The following is a 20,281-nucleotide window of genomic DNA, read 5'->3' as shown; positions in this document are numbered from 1 at the left end:
CATATACTTATAGTTAAATGATTTTCTTCTTTTTTAGATGGCGAGCACTGTATCATTCGGAGCATCTAATCCAATGTCATCCACCTAATTAGATAATCCATTAAAGCGTGCTTCAGACGATGTGGGGTGGGAATATGGGGTGTTGGTGGATCCTTCAAATTCGAATAAGTTGAAATGTAAGTTGTGTAAAAAAAGTACTCAGTGGTGGCATTTATAGAATGAAACAACACATAGCCCATGTCAAGGGAAATGTAGCTAGAGGCACAAAGTCTTCGGATGAAGATAAATCAAAATGTAAAGCCGCATTAGATGAAGCAAAAAAGAAGAAGAAAGAAATAAACATGCACTATGAGGAAGTGAGGGAAGAGGTTCAACTTCCACATATAGAAGATGAAGATATTGAAGTTGTTGGGTCAAGGAAAAGGTCGCAAACTCATGGGCCTATTGATAGGTTTGCATCCTCCATCAATCCCGATTCTTCAACATCAAATGATAGAAGCAAGAGTAAGCGACAACAAAATCTCCATGATGCAATTTGGAAGGATATAACACATCAGGTGGATCAATATCTGGCTCGATGGGTCTACGAAGTCGGTATTCCTTTTCATGTCATTGATAATGACAGCTTCAAATGCTTTGTAGAAGCGATTGGTCGATTTGGCCTGGGATACCAACCTCCAAGTCAATATGATTTGAGAGAGCCTTTATTGAAAGAAGAGGTGGAGAGGGTAAAACAATCTCTTAAGAAGCATGAAGAAGAATGGGCTTTGAATGGTTGCTCAATTATGACCGATGCTTGGAGTGACTGAAAAAGAAGAAGTATAATGAATTTGGTCCACAAAATGTTGTTCAAGTGGTAACCGACAATGCTTTTAATAATATGGCGGCAGCAACCAAAATGTTGGAAAAGATGCCACATATATTTTGGACATCATGTGCCACTCACACATTGAACCTCATGCTTCAAGGAATTGGTAAACTACCTAGGTTCAAAAGAGTGATTGAAAAGGCAAAGGCTTTACTATCTTCATTGCTCATTATAAAACATTAGCATTGATGAGAAAGTATACAAAGAAAAGAGACATCGTGAGGCTTGGAGTCACAAGATTTGCAACTTCTTTCCTAACTTTGGAAAGCTTGGTTGATAAGAAAAAAGACTTGACGATTATGGTTGCTAATGATGAATGGGAACAATGCAAACATTCCAAGAGTAGAAGGGGGAAAACGGCATATGCTACCATGGTGAGTGCACAATTTTGGAATGGGGTCTCACTTTGCTTGAGAGTTTTTGAACCGTTGTTTAAGGTTCTTTGGCTTGTGGATGGGGATAAAAAGCCATCAATGAGGTTTTTGTACAGGGAACTACAAAAAATGAGAAATGAGATCAAAGAGGCATTGAAAAATAATGAGGCCCATTATAGACCAATCATACAAATTATTGATGAAAAAGCTCATGATCGGCTTGATGGTCCATTACATTTGGCGGCCTACTTCTTCAAAGATCCAAGCATTCAACATGATTCATTAGTCATGGATGCAATGTTTACTTGTGTTGAGAAGTTCTTCCCCAACGACTTTGAAGTCCAAAACCGAGTTATTAATATAGAGATGCCGAAGTACAAGAAAAAAGTTGGTGGATTTGGAAGACATTTGGCGGAGATTGGATGCGTTCAGAATGATGACAACTATGATCCGAGTATGATTCTAATTGAGTAATTCTAGTTGTTTTTATATACTAATCTAATTATAATTGTTTTTCTTTACTAGTCTAGTTCTAATTGTTTTTCTTTACTAGTCTAATTCAAATTGTGTACTTTGTACTTTTTTTTAGCTTCATGGTGGTCTACTTATGGCAATGGTGTGCCTAATTTGCAAAGAATTGCTATCAAAATTCTCTCATTGACTACAAGTTCATCCGGGTGTGAGAGAAATTGGAGCACTTTTGAGGGAATACATACAAGGAAAAGGAATAGACTATATACTACAAGGTTGAATAATTTGGTCTATGTCCAATTCAATGCAAGGATCATGAACAAGAAGAAAAGAGAGAAAGAGTGGATATACTACTCACTAGTGAAGCTAGTATGGTGCAAGGATGGATTGTGGAGGGTGTTGATGAAGAAACTAAGCTTGGTTCGGGAATGGATGGAGAGCAATTAGAGGTTTATTATCCAAGAACACTCATTTTGATTATATACTTAATGTGCTTTTAATTTGTAAGTTTGTTGGATACTCAGGAAAACAACTTTCATTTGCTTTTAATTTGTAAGTTTGTTATATGCTCAATGGCAATGTGCTTTTAAATTGGAAGTTTGTTGGATGCTTATTGCATACAGGTGTTATCCAAGAACATTCATTTTGATTGTAAGCTTGATGGATACCTGTTGCCTTGTTGGATACATATATCATCCAAAAACACTCGGATTGATTACATGGTTAATGTGTTTTCAAATTGTAAGCTTGTTGGATACATGTACTTTATGTAATATCTACTTATTTGCACGATATACAATAAATTTACCTAAATCCGTTTAGGCCGCTTAGGTGCTAGGCCCCTGCCCACTATCCGACTAGTGCCTAAAGCTTTTTAGAATCTTGCTCGGGACAAATACGTATTGAATCCAGTCCTGACTCTCTTCGAATTTTGACACCAAAAGAACTTTGCAGAGAGAGAGACAATTAATGCAGTGTTGGATCACACAAATGAAGTTCTCCTTGTACGAAACCAGGTTTTCTGCCTTGTCGACTAACACGAATGCTCGAATCCTCATTTACAAGACAAATGTGATGCCTCGTATCAAAAAAATTATTCGGTATCATTACAACCAATGAATCCTTATTTGACATGAATAAATATATACGCTATAAATATTTAATAAGAATTCTTATTATATATTTAATAATGATTCTTATTTGATCCCATTCAGTTAATTTATTCTTTAATAATCACCTATGCATTTGTGTTAGTGTCAAGACACAACAGCCTGAGACGTATTATCAAAAACACAATATGTACTAATCTTGTGGGAATCAATCAATACCCAATTGATAATCTTATAATCAGGAACACTTTTAGAATATGTAAGTCAACCGAATTGGTCTCATCAATCTAAACCTATTAGATTTTCTATTCTAAACTTAGTGACACATATTCTTTTGGACTAGTAAATTTTGATAAATTTAGAATAATAATATCACTTGTAATCACAAGCGCTCGTAGTATGAGGTTTCCCCGAACAACAAAGTCATCTAGTCCTCCCCCTTACCAAAAATAATAACAAAAAGGCACATCGTACCAGATGATCACTAATTCACCATACACTAATAAGAGAAGTTCAATAAATTTGACAAACATTAGAAAAGGAACTTGTTTTTTGCATGACCGGCCGCATGTTAAACTAATATTATTAGCTTTCAATTTAATGCCTCGACAAGTACTAACCTGGGAAAAATAGAGAATCCGAACCGTGCACTTGTAGAATACATTTGAAAGTAGTGTGAAAACGAAAAGAAGCCTAATTCGTTATGAGCAAACGATAACCCGCTGGGCAAGAAAACCGAAAAAGAAGGAAAGAAAACCCTAACTTGTATTATACACAAACAATAAGCCCTTGCCATACAAAACACACATTTTTACACTCACTCTCTCAAACCAATCTTATTGAAAGCTCATTCTTGTTGGATCATCTTGAAACACCGTCACGACTCACGTCACCATCCCGCATAACCATCAGTTTGTCGGGTCTCTTTCGTTGAGTCCGAAGAATCAGTTTCAGTTCCGTGCGATTTTTTTAACTTTGCCACCAGAACCCACATGTTGGCGAGTTCATTTTCCAAGTACGCTTCTCTTTGCTTGGATTCCTCAACCCTTCTATGAAGCTCAGCCTCTCTTTTATCCTTTTCCGTAAGAGCAGCCTCGTATGAATGCTCTCTCTCCTTACTCACCGCCAGTTCTCTCTTCATTTCTGAGACAAGCCCACTTTGGTCCTGTTTGGTGTGACTCTCTCTCCGACCATTTCGGAGTGTGCTACTATTTCGACGCTGTGCAGGAGAGTTCTTGGATGCGGCCAGCTCAGCAGTGAGTTTTTCGTTTTGGTTCATGAGTTTGGAAACTTCTTCTGATAATGCCTTGAGCTCAACGGCAGCAGCTGAGGCTAGACCTTTGGCATACGAGCTCTCCTCCACAAGTTTCTGGTTCCGAACTTCTAACTGTTCCTTTGACTCCGTCAGTTCAACCACCTTCTGCTTCAGTTCTTCGACCTAATTAAGGGTGAAAATAAAAAAAAGTAATTTAACAGATGCTGCTTGTCTGTGGTACTTTTTGTTGCGAAAGCATTAAACTCTAAAAACACTGTTTCAAAATAATAAAATTTTCTACTCGGCATAAATGAACATAATCTTTATGCCATGACTACTTGGTAACTGCGACCTATTTTGCAGCCCCCAAGTCTTCCTTTTGTTGGGAGTAATACAAAACTCGAATTTTCCAATTAAACAAATACTTAGAAGCCACAAGAGGAGGAAAACCTGCTTCCGTAGAAGAAAAACTTCATTTTTGTCATCCAACGCTGCATTATCTTTCTCTGTACACAGTTCCTCATCCAAGTTTTTGGAACGAGTTCGAGAAGTGACTATCGGGCTCAAATTTTTGAACTCTAGTGCCTCAGAAAGCTGCTGTTTCAAGGAGGCGATTGTCTCCTGCAATCCTTTGCATTCCCCGATCTGGTAATGTAACATAAAGTCATATGAGGTTCTGAATTCTGAAGTCTCATCTAAAGATGAACGGAACAAATAAATTTTAGTAAAGTGGTTCCTGTACCTTTTGTTCTAGCTGTTCTTGGATTATGCGATTATCAGCAGCTTTAACCTGGCATAAAATGATACAACAGTCAACGGAATAGACTTGGAGTAGAGGCCTTGGAAAATTTCATTTCATTTCTCCATTTCTTTGATATTGTAGTTGCGATTTGCATAATATCCAAAAGTCTTGCACCCTGGAAACTGAGGTAACACTAACACAGATACTCACATACACTCAAATGCTTCTATAGTGTGTCAATTGGCATATTAACTTAATCCCTTGGCCGTGACATTAATTATCAAACAAAAAAAATTACACACAAACTCTACATACGATTGTAAAGTCAACATGATGCTCCATATGAACTATTTTATAGTTCTGAATTTACTCTGCTACATTTTCTCAGATCAAAATGTATTAAGTTATTATTTATCACCTCAAGTTCGAAGGACTTCTCATTCAATTGCTCCATCACTTCAGCAATAGACTGCAGCATAAACCACAAACAACAGAAGGTTTGAGTTTAAACAAAATTGAAAACAACTCCTAATACAAGAGCATACTTTTTTTATTTTTGAGGAAAAAGAAAAGGATAATAGCTGACCAACACTAAGGAAGCCCTGACTTACTTGGGATGCTTCCAGTTGACCCATTTTGTTGTGTGAAAAGGACTCTCCAATTTTCTTTTCCACCAAAGCTATTTGTTCCTTCTTCGCCTTGATTTCATCTTTTAACTTTTGCATTTCCATCTTAATTTCATCCTTTTCAGAGTGTCTTGAAGCCTCCTCAGACAACCGCTTCAGAGCACTTAAATGGAGTGCTACCTCATCAGACAAGATTTTTTGCTGCTCCCTTAAAAGATCGATCTGATCAATTGACTTCATGCTAGTCTGACAGGATAAACAATTAAAAATGAGGGATGAATGAATCAAGAAATAGAGAACTAACCTAGTTGAAGCAAGGAAATTTAATCCTTTGGACCACTTAGTTAGTATATACTTCAAGAAGTTATCAGCCTGTATGTTTAATAAACTCAGGCCCAAAAAAAACACACACACACAATGGCTCAAACCATATGCAGACAAGGGAAGGAAAATATGATGTCACAAACAGCACATGGCTACTACTTCTTTGGCCAGAAATAGTGTTCATTTCCATTTCCTGATCCACATCATTTCAATATGAAACTCTGTTTCTTAGATACAAATTACAAGCTGTTGACTCTTTTTTGCCCTTAATTTCTTTTTCCTTTTTTTAAGATCAGTTTATGTCCTAGCAATTATTAATAACAGCACAGCTCCAAAACCCGCTTTATATCTGGCCTTTCTCTGTCGTATATGGACATAATGAGCAATATTTGATACTATCATACTAGAGATGCCAGAAATATTCATTGGGGACATACAGGCTCAAGTACAAGTTAACATCCTTTATGCAGAACATTCACATACCAGAGGTGTCTCTCGTCCCAGGAAATTTTCCTGAAGAACTTCTCTGTCCTCTCTAGCCTCGGACTCAGCCGATGGAAAGCTTTCTGTAAGCACTGAATGTGAAAGTCTGGATTCTGCATGAAAATTACCACTTTCCGCTTGAGGTGTTGAAGGTGCACTAGTAGTTATTCCACTGGATTTATCACTTGTGCTTGTCAAGGTCCCCGTACCACCATCACGTTTCTGATCAAGAATGGAAACAAGATGGGATGGGAAAGAAATCAATAAAAAGTACAAAAAATCTGCTGCAATGACAAACATTTTAGGCTGTCAGGCACAGGTAGCACAAGTTTGATTTTTTAGAGTAACCAGTTCTTTCAGAAAAGCTGAAGGTTCAGACCATACCAAGAAGTCCCTAGCTCATGCCCATTTATAATTGGAAATTCAGAAAACCAAAGGGATTTTCTTACAATTATATTTCTCTAAGGGGGAAAACCAATGTTTCCAGATTTCCATGTTTATGGTTGCCCATGGAATTTGAGAACCAGTTGAGATTAGCAGCATTTATGGCCATAAAAGAATCCAAAAACAAGCCCAAGAAGTAACAAGATAAAGCTACTAAAGCATGTAAGTTACATCAGCATCAAGAATACAACCCACTGTATGAGATATAACTACTGGAACAAACACCTTAAGAAGCAACAAGATAAAGCTACTAAAGCATGTAAGTTACATCAGCATCAAGAATACAACCCACTGTATGAGATATAACTACTGGAACAAACACCTTAAGCATCCATACTAACAACCCTAAATTTCATATTAGACCATTGCTCCAAACTCAATGCATTATTAACATTATTAATGACTGGATAAAGGAAGAAACCAAAGATAAGGGAAACAAAACGTCATTCTGGATACTGGATAGAATAGTTGACACAAGAAGGATGATGAAACCTAGACCAAATGCAGTATTAAGGATGATGAAACCTAGACCAAATGCCGTATTAAGGATGATGAAACCTAGACCAAATGCCGTATTAAAGATGATGAAACCTAGACCAAATGCCGTAGTTCTACGTTTACTATTGGTGATTTTCTTTATCAATATGATAGAAAAATGTACATATCAACCTTAAGAAAGGATGACAGATTTCTACCAACCAAATGGCACGTACCCGTATTTTTAACCAGTTTAAAAGTCCATGCTTCCGAGTCTTCTTCTCCCCCTTCAGTATGTCATCAGTCGTTTCAGTACTCCCCTCAAGAGGAGGAACAAACAATTCAATGCTTTCATCATCCAAAATCAAGTCCCGCCTTTTGTATGGTAGGTATGCAAGCTGTAATTTTGACAAAGAAAATAAGCAAACAAAACTCGTTTATTCATCTAGCAGAGAGAATTTGGGAGAACTCAGTCCAACCTCCTCTTCACCAAAGGAATGTCTTCTTCTAACACCAGGTCGGTGAGAAAACCTTGACGGCTGTGTTTCTTTTGTTGAGACCAAAATCAATTTTGTCAACCTTTGGATTCTTCCCAACAAAGCAGCTTTGGCTTCTTCTTCTTGTTCCAGTCTTGATTGCAGTTTGTATTTGCCATCTTCTAACTTTAAACATCACATCACAACAAAAGAAGCAGTTCAAGTCATACAACAATGACTATTCAGAAATATATTTATACCACTTTTACTAGAGGAAACTGTGCAGTAACTGAATGGCAAAAGGTCTGTAGGTAAAACCAGAGGATTGAACCCATTTATCCAGGATGGGGCCCAATATGGCTTTACAATTGATCCAAAACAATTATTTAAGTGAATCCAGAAGGGACAGAAAATTAAAACCAAAATCCCAAAACTAGTGATACACTCAAACTTAAATATATAGGGTTGTCCATTACTGCCTTTTGGCTCTGAACTAGTTTTAGTAATGTTTTAGCATTTAATTCAGGTTTGATTTCGTTGAAAATTTGCAGACCCAGAAATAACCCTGAGACCAACCCAGTAGAGGAATTTGGATGCACCTTTTGTTTAAGGAGCAGAATATCATCTTCCCCAGCATCTTTTAGTTGAGGAATTGTGACTATCCCCCTCTTCAACTGTTCTAACTCTTCCTTTAAACTACGTATCTCGTTTTGATATTTCTTAATGAGTGACTTCTCATCAATAATCTGCATGTACAAAAAATTATGTGAGGTGAGAAACAAATGAATCAGTTTAAAGAAAAGAGATAAAGCAAGCATACCTTGTTTTGTGCTGCTTGAATTTCAATGTGTTTTGCCCGATGTGCAAATTTCAATGTATTATGTGTCTCTTCGGAACTGCTTGATGAAGGAGTAACAGTGCAGATGAGCTGTAATAGTGAACAATATAAGTAAATATCTCAATTGCAAAACTTTTTTTGCTAGCAGTATTGGTTCTGCCAGAAAGATGTATTGGAATAATATCCAGATAAATGGAGTAGAGGTGAAACCATAACAACAGAAGAAGCCTTACAGATACACGCCCATGTCCACTTAGAGAAGATTGAAGAAGTCTTGTCAATTTAGAATCCCTGTATGGTATATGAGTAGCCTTCGTATCTGTCAACTTTGATATAACCTACAACCCAAAGTTAAAATATTCTGAAATAAGTATACGATGTAAGATGAACAATGACTGGAAGTAATCAGAGGAGAATCTAATACGATATTTCAAACTTCTTGGCTTAAAACAATGTTGAGGCCTCACAGTTCCTAGAGTTAGCAGACTTTTATTAATATAGGATCCTTCTTTCCGTCTGACACCAGTAGTTTCAGCTTTCGAGCTCTCAGAACCTGCCAGATCGATGAGGTTCTGCACATTTAAGTTAGATATGACAGATTCATTAGAAAATCCTAAATATTGAATATAAAAAAAAGTGAAAAGATTACGATTAACCAAGGAAGACAACAAACAAGTAATTGATGTCAGTCTGTAGTGTTGAATACGTACCAATTGCGACAGACTTACAGCTTCACCTTCACAATTTTCCCCACATGGACTACTCTCTATTGTCTGTTAACAAAGTAGTCAAACAAATATATAAAGTCATCAACAGGGGTTGACATTAGTTTTTAACTGAAAATAAAAAGAAGGCAGATCTCAACTATCCTTAAAGAAGGAGAGTTGATGTATTTGTTTAAACATAGAAAACATTTTACCAGGAGAACTAGAACATTAATTGAGCAAAAATAAATAAACTCATGGTCCAAATAGATATCAAGGATTCAATTCATATCACTATTTACCATCAATCAATGAACAGGTGTGTCTGTGTCAAGGAACAGGAACATTAAAAGTAAAATCAAATGTAAGATTACAAGATGCTATATTAAGATATTCACCAGCGAAAATATCGTGTGGCTCCTGCTACTGAGTAGATTGAAATTTGTCGAACCAACATGCCTGTGCTCTGTTGGCAAAATGAAAACCACAAAGTGAAACAAGACTCATGAAAGAAACAACAGCGATTTAAAAAGACAAAAACCTATATCATCTGTCGACTAGACAAATAAACAAGATTTAGTATAATAATAATAATAATAAATTCATCAATACATATATGATTAATGTTCTAGTACCTTCTCCAGCTGCTATAAGTGAAAGGGCGTGAGCTGGGGATAGTACAACTTCTTCCTTTATTCCTTCAACAAAAGTGCCCTACAGCCATCAATTAAGCAATTAACAAGAATTCTTAACGTGAAAGAGTAATGACATGATAGAAGATATTTATAAAATGACAGCAACCATCTTTTTTTGCAGAACAGTAATTTACGAAGTTAATCGCAACTCAAACAAAGATCGCAAACTAATAAAGCACCTGAGCATCTTCTCTAATTCGTAAATTCTGTCCTGCTGGATTCAACAAGTCATTAACAACCTGAGATGAAAGAAACTCAAATGATAAAAAAAGAAGCACCATTGAAGTATAAAGTTCAACATTGCATCCAGAAAACTTCAATCTACAATGGTCTACAAGCAGCAACAGACATATAATCAGAGCACCATAAGTAAGCTGGAGAGAAATAGGAATGGAACAATTATTACCTCATTATAGATTTCCAAGTATGACACACGAAGAAGATACTCTCGATTTGGAGTCTGGAGAATAGAAAGATATTTTAATATGTAGTTTCTCCAATAAGAAAAGCTATAGAAGTTAGAACCTCGTTTAAAGTACCTCTTGGATGATGCTAAAAGCATCCTTCACAGCCAGTGGTATAATTCCAGGCGACCTTTGATCACCCTGAAATTTGTAGGACCAATATAAACAAATTGCCAATCATAACAGATCCAAGCACATTAATACCTAACCCACTAATACATAGCAGAATAAATGTTACTCCTATGAGAAACTACGAAGATATAGAGGTGCCTGATCAATGCATCTTAACCAGTTATACTCTTTAGAAGAATAGGGTGAGAATAAATAGGTTATCTCACATGCATAGTGTGAGTCTTCCCGCTGCTGGTCACCCCATATGCAAAAATTGTACCTGTAATGGAAGGAAATCAGAAGCTAAAGAAACAACAATAGATTATGCGTATCTACAACTTAATTATCTGAATACCAAGAAAAGAGTTTACTCCATTAAGTTTTAGTGTGAACTGCAAATAACTTTAATCGCTGAGCAACAAGTTGCTTAAACTATTCAAACCACCAGTGCCCAAGTTACCCTTGACAGGCAATGGGTACCTAGGAAACAAAACTGATGAGAGAATCGAGATGGTGTGTTCATCCAAATAGGTTCTCTAGTCAGAATCACAAAGCTTTAGAAAGAGAAGATCCCAAAGTTTTCTAGATGGTCAACGAAACTTTTTAGGCCAAAAACCGGAAAAGAATAATCATCTTATGATTCCGATCGTTCACCAAAAGCTATTGGTCTCAGGTTTTCCCTATGCAATAGACCATTACGTCCCAAGATTCTCTACTTTCTTCATTCAGTACACGACCAGATTACAACTACACTACAGCAAATGGGAATTAAAAATCAACTCTCAAACGTCCAGCAGAATCCAGCAACCTAGTCAAGAAGACTTTAGGATGGAAGCAGGAATTCCTTGGAATGTTGTTGAAATGAATGACTGAGGTAAGAATTGCAAGTTCCCGAATAGATTTACAATTTCATCGCCTAGTGCATGCAAGGATTATATCCACTTCTTGCAATGCAATTAAACCATGTTTGGAGGAATATAAAGGGAAAAATACGAAATGGTATGGATTTCACGAATGGCACTCCACAAAATTCTTCATCACAATTATAATTAAAAGTTAGTCTTTAATTAATACGATAATGTAAAGGAAACAAAACAACAACAACAACAAAGCCTTTTCCCACTAAGTGGGGTCGGCTATATGAATCCTAGAACGCCATTGCGCTCGGTTTTGTGTCATGTCCTCCGTTAGATCCAAGTACTCTAAGTCTTTTCTTAGGGTCTCTTCCAAAGTTTTCCTAAGTCTTCCTCTACCCCTTCGGCCTTGAACCTCTATCCCGTAGTCACATCTTCAAACCGGAGCGTCAGTAGGCCTTCTTTGCACATGTCCAAACCCATTTTGTACGTGTTGATGCTTCACCGCCCAACATTCTGTGCCATACAGCATCGCCGGCCTTATTGCCGTCCTATAAAATTTTCCCTTGAGCTTTAGTGGCCTACGACGGTCACACAACACGCTGGATGCACTCTTCCACTTCATCCATCCAGCTTGTATTCTATGGTTGAGATCTCCATCTAATTCTCCGTTATTTTGCAAGATAGATCCTAGGTAGCGAAAACGGTCGCTCTTTGGTATTTCCTGATCTCCGATCCTCACCCCTAACTCATTTTGGCCTCCATTTGCACTGAACTTGCACTCCATATATTCTGTCTTTGATCGGCTTAGGCGAAGACCTTTAGATTCCAACACTTCTCTCCAAAGGTTAAGCTTCGCATTTACCCCTCCTGAGTTTCATCTATCAACACTATATCGTTTGCGAAAAGCATACACCAAAGAATATCATCTTGAATATGTCCTGTTAACTCATCCATTACCAACGCAAAAAGGTAAGGACTTAAGGATTGTTGATGCACAAAATCAGTGAGGACTTTGGTACAACAGAAAGTATTAAGTTTGTGATCTTCGCTAAATTGCTCTGGTCATTAGTGTGGATAAGTATGTAAATGGATAGAGACAGGAAAGCAAACACAAGATGTACGTGGTTCACCCAGATTGGCTACGTCCACGGAGTAGAGGAGTTCTCATTAATTATGAAGGGTTTACACAAGTACATAGGTTCAAGCTCTCCTTTAGTGAGTACAAGTGAATGATTTAGTACAAATGACATAGGTTCAAGCTCTCGTCTTCACTTGCCTTATCTGTCTCATAGGTAGATGTGGCATCTTCTCTGGAAGTACTCTTCCTCCATCCAGGGGTGGTATCTTTAACTGGTGGAGATGCACAAGGTAATGTATCAATTTCACTTAAAGCTTACTTGTAGTTTCAGGCTTGGTCAAGCGCGATACAAACCATGTAGTAGGAGTCCCCAAGTCGCCGAGCTAGAGGATCTGCTGAAAGAGGCAACAGACAAGATAAGCAATCAGAGCTCCAAGCAATCAGTCCCAGATCAGAAGTTTGATTTTGAGTTCCGGCTGATTGTTCTCATTCTCCCTATCTTGCAGGCAGCATGAAGGATAAAGAGAAGAAAAGGAGAATAGATGATATGAGATACTTTTGCTTTTGAAGAAATAACTTTCCACAGGCTTATTCTTGAACTGGGCTGGAGGATTTTCTTGTTTCCTCCAGAGTATAAGGCTGACTGAAGAATTTGAGGGTCAAAACAAGTCCATCAAATCTAGAGTACGTTCGACCCTGCTGATATGGGATACTTTTGCCGTTGACAAAGTAGTGGATGTACCGACACGTGTTCTGTTACGCTTGTCTCCACATGCTTCCTTGTATCCTTCTCACTTTCCCTATCTGTTCCTCAGGTAGATGTGGTATCTTCTCTGGAAGCATAAGATGTTGAAGATGAGTACTCGAGAGCAATGTCAGGTAAGTAATCAGGTAAGGGGTTCCAGGCAGTCAGTTCCTGACTAGAAGCTTGATTCCAAGTGCTGACTGATTGCTCTCTTTCTCCTTGTCTTGCAGGTAAGAACAAGGCCAAAAGAAAAGACAGGGAAAAAGCATGATATGGGATACTCTTGCTTTTAACCCTGATGATATGAGATATTCTTGCTCTGGTATAGCTTGTTTGCAGAGGGATTATCGGGGGGAAAGAAAGCTGAGTATTTCGAGAGGCTTCGTTGGGAGTGCCCTCTCAGATATGAGGAAGGGTTGAGCATTTTTGCAGGTCTGCCTGTCCGTTGAGGATAGAGGTCGACATATATAGGAGTTTTCCTAACAAGTAGTAATGCTATTCCTTTACCCTGCTTGGTTATAGCACAGTAGTGGGAGCTGCCAGCTTCACGTGTGTCAGAGCACTTTGAAAAAGTGGTCTGTGGTATCTGGAAAGCTGATGTTGCGTGTGAAGATTACAAACAAGCTTTATCCAAGGAGATCTGGCTCTCGAAGGTGAGAAAGCGGTGCCTCTTCGGTTTTTGAACAAGCAATCCTGTCGGGGATCTGGCTCTCGAGATTCGGAGAACGGTGCCTCTTCGATTTTTGAGAGAGCAATCCTGCTGGGAGTCTGGCTCTCGAGATTCGAAGAGCGGTGTCTCTTCGATTTTTGAGAAAGTAATCATGTTGGGAGTCTGGCTCTCGAGATTCGGAGGACGGTGCCTCTTTGATTTTGGAGCAAGCAATCTTGTTAGGAGTGTTTTCTCGAATGTGAGTAAAGGTTGGGCATGTTTGCTAGTCTACCTTGCCACGGAGCACAGAGGTTGACACATAAGAACTTTCCAATTATCCAGCAGTGGTGCTGTTCCTTTACCCTTGTGGGTAATAATATGGTAGTTAGATCTTCAAAATTTATGTGTCTAAACTTTGTTAGTGTTGTTTCTTTGCTATTCTTTTACCCTTTTTGGTCATAGCGATGTAGTGGGAGCTGCAAGCTTCACGTGTCTAAACTTTGTCAGAGATCTTTGGCAAAGTTAGCTGTGGTACCCATGAGCAGATGGTGCGTGTGGAAAGTGGATGATTGAACAGTAAGATTCACGTGCTTTCTACTTCACCATAAATCTTCAACAGAATACTCGTAATTTCAGCAAAGTTGAGTGTGCATGTGACAGGTGCTGACAAGGTTGAGAAAAGCAGGTGCCTCTTCGATTTCTGAGATAAGCCCTCGTGGTCTCTGAGCAGCCTAGCTTTTGAGAAAGCAAGAGCCTCTTCGATTTCTGAGATCAGCCTTCGTGGTCTTTGAGCAGCCCAGCTTTTGAGAAAGCAAACGCCTCTTCGATTTCTAAGATCGGCCCTCGTGGTCTTTGAGCAGCCCAGCTTTTGAGAAAGCAAACGCCTCTTCGATTTCTGGGCAGGCGCCTTTTCGATTTCTGAAGCTCCGTCGAGTGCAGATTTTTGTAGAGGCTGGCATTAAGTTCCAAAGCACACTTGAATCTTCACCAGTAGAAGCTCCCTTCTTGCACTTCTAAGATCTTGATTTGTCCAACCTTTTCTCTCTTCAACACCTTTGAAAATGTATGTCCCCTCCGACCGTCGTTTTGACTTGAACCTTGTTGAAGAGGTAGCCACGCCTTCTCTAGACAACATATGGCGCCCATCCTTTTGATCCCCTACTGGTCCTCTTACCGTTGGGGATTTCGTGATGAAGAATGATATGACTGCTGCAGTAGTGGCCAGGAACCTTCTCACTCCCAAAGATAACAGACTACTTTCCAAACGGTCTGATGAGTTGGCTGTTAAGGATTCTCTGGCTCTAAGTGTTCAGTGTGCAGGTTCTGTGTCTAATATGGCCCAACGCCTATTTGCTCGAACCCGCCAAGTTGAATCATTGGCGGCTGAAGTGATGAGTCTCAAACAGGAGATTAGAAGGCTCAAGCATGAGAATAAACAGTTGCACCGGCTCGCACATGACTATGCTACAAACATGAAGAGGAAGCTTGACCAGATGAAGGAATCTGATGGTCAGGTTTTACTTGATCATCAGCGGTTTGTGGGTTTGTTCCAAAGGCATTTATTGCCTTCGTCTTCTGGGGCTGTACCGCGTAATGAAGCTCCAAATGATCAACCTCTGATGCCTCCTTCTAGGGTTCTGTCCAGTACTGAGGCTCTGAATGATCCCCCTCCGGTGCCTTCTCTTTCTGGGGCTCTACCGACTGCTGAGACTTCTCCTAAGCAACCTTTGTGAAGGCTCCCTCTTGTTTGTTTATTTTGACTCATGTATATGTACATATTTGTAACTTATCGGAGATATCAATAAATAAGCTTTGCTTCATTTCAACGTATTGTGTTAAATACACCAAAGCCTTCTTCACTGAGTGGGGTCGGCCATATGAATCTTAGAACGCCATTGTGCTCGGTCCTGTGTCATGTCCTCCGTTAGATCCAAATACTCTAAGTCTTTTCTTAGAGTCTCTTCCAAAGTTTTCCTAGGTCTTCCTCTACCCCTTCGGCTCTGAACCTCTGTCCCGTAGTCGCATCTTCTAACCGGAGCGTCAGTAGGCCTTCTTTGCACATGTCCAAACCACCGTAACCGATTTTCTCTCAATTTTCCTACAATTTCGGCTACTCCTACTTTACCTCGGATATCCTCATTCCTAATCTTATCCTTTCTCGTGTGCCCACACATCCAACGAAGCATCCTCATCTCCGCTACACCCATTTTGTGTACGTGTTGATGCTTCACCGCCCAACATACTGTGCCATACAGCATCGCCAGCCTTATTGCCATCCTATAAAATTTTCCCTTGAGCTTCAGTGGCATACGGCGGTCACACAACACGCCGGATGCACTCTTCCACTTCATCCATCCAGCTTGTATTCTATGGTTGAAATCTCCATCTAATTCTCCGTTCTTTTGCAAGATAGATCCTAAGTAGCGAAAACGATCGCTCTTTGGTATTTCCTGATCTCCGATCCTCACCCCTAACTCATTTTGGCCTCCATTTGCACTAAATTTGCACTCCATATATTTTGTCTTTGATCGGCTTAGGCGAAGACCTTTAGATTCCAACACTTCTCTTCAAAGGTTAAGCTTCGCATTTACCCCTTCCTGAGTTTCATCTATCAACACTATATCGTCTGCGAAAAGCATACACCAAGGAATATCATCTTGAATATGTCCTGTTAACTCATCCATTACCAACGCAAAAAGATAAGGACTTAAGGATAAGCCTTGATGTAATCCTACAGTTATGGGGAAGCTTTCGGTTTGCCCTTCATGAGTTCTTACGGCAGTCTTTGCTCCTTCATACATATCCTTTATAGCTTGGATATATGCTACTCGTACTCCTTTCTTCTCTAAAATCCTCCAAAGAATGTCTCTTGGGACCCTATCTTATGCTTTTTCCAAATCTATAAAGACCATGTGTAAAAACTTTTTCCCATCTCTATATCTTTCCATCAATTTTCGTAAGAGATAGATTGCCTCCATGGTTGAGCGCCCTGGCATGAACCCGAATTGGTTGTCCGAAACCCGTGTCTCTTGCCTCAATCTATGCTCAATGACTCTCTCCCAAAGCTTCATTGTATGACTCATTAGCTTAATACCCCTATAGTTCATGCAATTTTGTACGTCGCCCTTATTCTTGTAGATAGGCACCAAAGTGTCCAGCAAGAGTGGAATGACTCTTAAAATATAGTTTATAACTTATATGTATATATAAAATGTTTTAAAAGGCTCGCCTCGGGGCGCGCCTAGGAGTCCTCTAAGGCTGGGTGTGAGGGTTGCCGCCTAGGCGCGCCTCAGGGGCTTTTTTTTTTTTTTTTTTTTTAACTCCCAAACCCAAATTTTTGGTAGGTTTTAACTGCCTCATACCTCTTCCTTACACTATCGTCTCTCTGCCTTTTTTTTTATTTTTATTTTTTTATATAATGGATGTGTGTGTTGTATGCGTGCATTGTTATATGTGTGTTCATTGTGTTTTTCATCCTTTATTATATATATATATATATATATATATATATATATATATATATATATATATATATATATATATATAATATGTATATATACGTGTGTGTATATATTTATAATATATGTGTATGCTCAGGATGATTATTGATTAATAATCTTCTTCTTTTTTATATGTGTACGCTCAGTGTATATATTAAAAAATTTAGGTCCCGTGAGGCTGGGCTATCACTCAGACGCCTCGCCCATGCCTCACGCTTTTAATACATTGATATATATATATATATATATGAGGGAAATGTGCTGCCTTTCATGTGTAGCCCAATTACTATCCAATTTTCCTAAAACCATTCAAAATTTAGCCATCAAGATCACTGAGTCAGGCTGGACCACACAATACATGCTAAAAAAATAAAGCTTCCAATTGTGATTCACAAAGCTCCAAACAGTTGGGTAACAATTTTTGGTTTTAATACTAGTTGAAAAACACATTTGCATGGGTTGTTGCCCTTCCTTTGTACCAAAAAAAACACACACACATAAATTTTCATTCCCCGTCTTTTATAACCGGTTAAAAAAAAGGAAATGCTGATCAAACTACAGTTAAGATTTCTAGGGCATGTAATCAAGCTGAAACCAATTTAACAATTTAAGCTCATCAAACCAAGAAGTCAAAGAATTTACCGTTGACGCCTTCCATAGCGCCACTAATAACATGCTGAGCAGCAACATCATAGACATGGCGCGTTGTTGTTGTAGGGCCGAAAACCCAATCTAGCACCAAACAATGAAAAAAAAAAATACAAGTTCAACCAACAATGAACTTATCTGAGTTTTTATGATCGATGCATTTGATAAAAATATCCACTAACAAGATATAGAAATATAACATCTTTACTTTATAAGAAACCATAAACTTCTATTGAATTAAGGGAAAAACTCTGCACTGACTTGTAATGTTCAACTGCCTATATCATATATAATTATATATACAAAGTTATTCTCTGCCAAGCATGGACTTGTTTTTATATATGGATGACTACGAAGCAAAGTGAGTGAGATCTCAATGAATCTCAGCTATCCACACTTACATGTAGATATTTTTTTTTTGCAAGTTCAATTCAACTATCCCAAGATCATTAACTTTGGTTTACTATTTTCTTCCTCCGCACAATTGCATCATATAATGAGAACGCAATACTATTTATGTGATGGAGTGAAAGAGAATAGAATACCATATGCATAAGCTATTGATGGATTATGCTCATTTCGCACAATGGTGTCTCCATCTGCATACCATGCGATTTCTTCTCCTTGGCGAATTTCCCTCGGGCTATACCAGACATAGACGAAAACCAACAGCCAACTTATTAAGTACTCATGAAACTTTACAACTACAGCACAATGTATACTAGTGAAATGAACCTGAGTGGACGAAAGCGGACCGTCACAGTGACGTTTTCTTTGGATTTTTCCCCATCTTGCGGCAAACTTTCCGAGTACAAGTACTGTTGCTTACTTTGCTTACTTCGAGCTGAAGAAGATGCTGGAGAGCTCTGACATTCAATAGATGTTTCCAAATATTGCTTTGAAGATGTTGTAGTCGAAGATGCAGGGGAATTAGCAGCCTTTGAACTGGTCGAACCTAATTTTTTTGATTTTGATCCGTATTTTGACGCCATTACCACTGGAAGTCACTCCCCTTCGACACAATGACAAAAAATTCCACTTCAGCATCAATCAACAACTACTTCAACTTCTGAATTCTTCAATTTGTTAACACTTTCTTAAGCTTGTTCTAATGCCATACTATCTGGCAACAGAAGTAACTACAAGTTCAAAAAAGCAACCGAATTGAAATTGAAAGTTCAAGTTTTGAGTACTTCTACTAGTTACCATCCTCTAAAACTGAGTTTGGTTCCCAAGAAAACTGTAAAGGCAAAGATGATTGTGGCATATGGAGGGTAAAGTAACCCCCATTATCGATACGGAAAACAACGAAAAACCAACTCTTTCCACCCAGTCCTTGAATTAGTTAAGCTTACGTCACCACATATAACATAAATGCAAATTCCGAAACTCCATATTATCCACTTTCCTTCATTTTCTCAGCAACCAAACACAAATTAAACAAAGGAAAAGAAATATCCCGAATAAAATTACAGCTACCTACATTTTCTTAACCCAATTTTAACGCAGCCACCTAATTTCCAGCTCCCAAACTCCAAACAACAATTAACCAAACAGAGCATATAAAAAATTAAAATTAAAAATCCCGAAGCTTTTTAGCCTCACCTGTAAAGGCAATCAGACAAGCATTGGGAATTGCATGCACCAAATGGAGAAAAGTCGAGAGGAAGCGAGCTTTATTTCACAGAGATCGTCCCGGAAGCCGGAGCGAGACGGATCTGAGAGAAGCTGCTGCAAGTGAGTTAGTGAGAGAAAGTGAAAGAGGAGAGAGAGAGATATCTGAACTTTTTTGCTTGCCTTGGAAGGGATGCTTTATTCGATCAAAGGCGAACAATCAGCATTTCTCAATCGAATTCCAGCCTTTTTGCAGAGAGAGTAAGAAGGACTCATACGCATATAAACCCCTCGCATATACTTACACACCACCCGTTATAGTTATAGAAAGAGAAAATGCTAACCAAGAAAAGAGAGAGAAAGGAAGAGGAAAAAGAAAGTGGTTAGAGAGAGAGAGAGAGTGAATTTGGTACAGTAGCTGTTGCTTGGTGAAAGGCTGGCTGGAAAATGGTGGGGCTATTTTCTTTTTTCTATTTTTCTAATTTTTTAAAATTTCATGTGTATCAACTATCAAGGTCTAATAATATTCTTTTGTATTTGTAAACGAAAGCTTTCCTGTTCTAATTTTGTTGATGAGTGAGTACGATACCAATTTATTATGACTGATCGATTATGTGGCTTCTCTCACCTATGTGCCTAATATATATTTTATCTCTCACATCTTAGCTTGCATATATATTATTTTTATACAACAATATATTTACAAAAGGTGAATGAATAATTAGTTGT

General features: G+C 38.4%; 1 protein-coding gene and 1 pseudogene across 4 annotated transcripts; one reads left to right on the top strand and one right to left on the bottom strand.

Annotated features, from left to right (window-relative positions):
• The first annotated feature begins 218 nt into the window (after positions 1–218).
• On the top strand, positions 219–1,716 carry LOC139189787 (uncharacterized; annotated as a pseudogene).
• A 1,651-nt stretch (positions 1,717–3,367) lies between these two features.
• On the bottom strand, positions 3,368–19,968 carry LOC103423253 (kinesin-like protein KIN-7K, chloroplastic). 4 transcript variants are annotated; one of them, XM_029090412.2, is made up of 24 exons: positions 19,736–19,968; positions 19,544–19,656; positions 18,674–18,950; positions 18,484–18,581; positions 17,933–18,022; positions 10,689–10,741; positions 10,426–10,491; positions 10,293–10,346; positions 10,066–10,125; positions 9,827–9,905; positions 9,590–9,657; positions 9,198–9,260; positions 8,955–9,059; positions 8,721–8,825; positions 8,470–8,577; positions 8,249–8,395; positions 7,653–7,835; positions 7,410–7,571; positions 6,253–6,474; positions 5,431–5,691; positions 5,238–5,288; positions 4,820–4,867; positions 4,528–4,722; positions 3,368–4,260 (listed from the first exon to the last, which is right to left on the bottom strand). In XM_029090412.2, exons 3-24 carry the CDS (start codon positions 18,928–18,930, stop codon positions 3,712–3,714), a joined length of 3,024 nt encoding a protein of 1,007 aa, XP_028946245.1. In that variant the 5' UTR covers positions 18,931–18,950; positions 19,544–19,656; positions 19,736–19,968; the 3' UTR covers positions 3,368–3,711. The 4 variants fall into 4 exon arrangements, with proteins under 4 accessions (XP_028946245.1, XP_070666026.1, XP_070666027.1 ...); XM_070809925.1 differs by having other exon boundaries at positions 19,544–19,666; positions 19,736–19,965; XM_070809926.1 differs by having other exon boundaries at positions 19,544–19,669; positions 19,736–19,953.
• Positions 19,969–20,281: the final 313 nt, after the last annotated feature.

This window comes from Malus domestica, chromosome 12 (assembly GCF_042453785.1).
Source record: "Malus domestica chromosome 12, GDT2T_hap1".
Lineage (NCBI taxonomy): Eukaryota > Viridiplantae > Streptophyta > Magnoliopsida > Rosales > Rosaceae > Malus > Malus domestica.
Note: the sequence above shows the minus strand (reverse complement) of the source record. Positions and strands in the feature narration are given on the sequence as shown.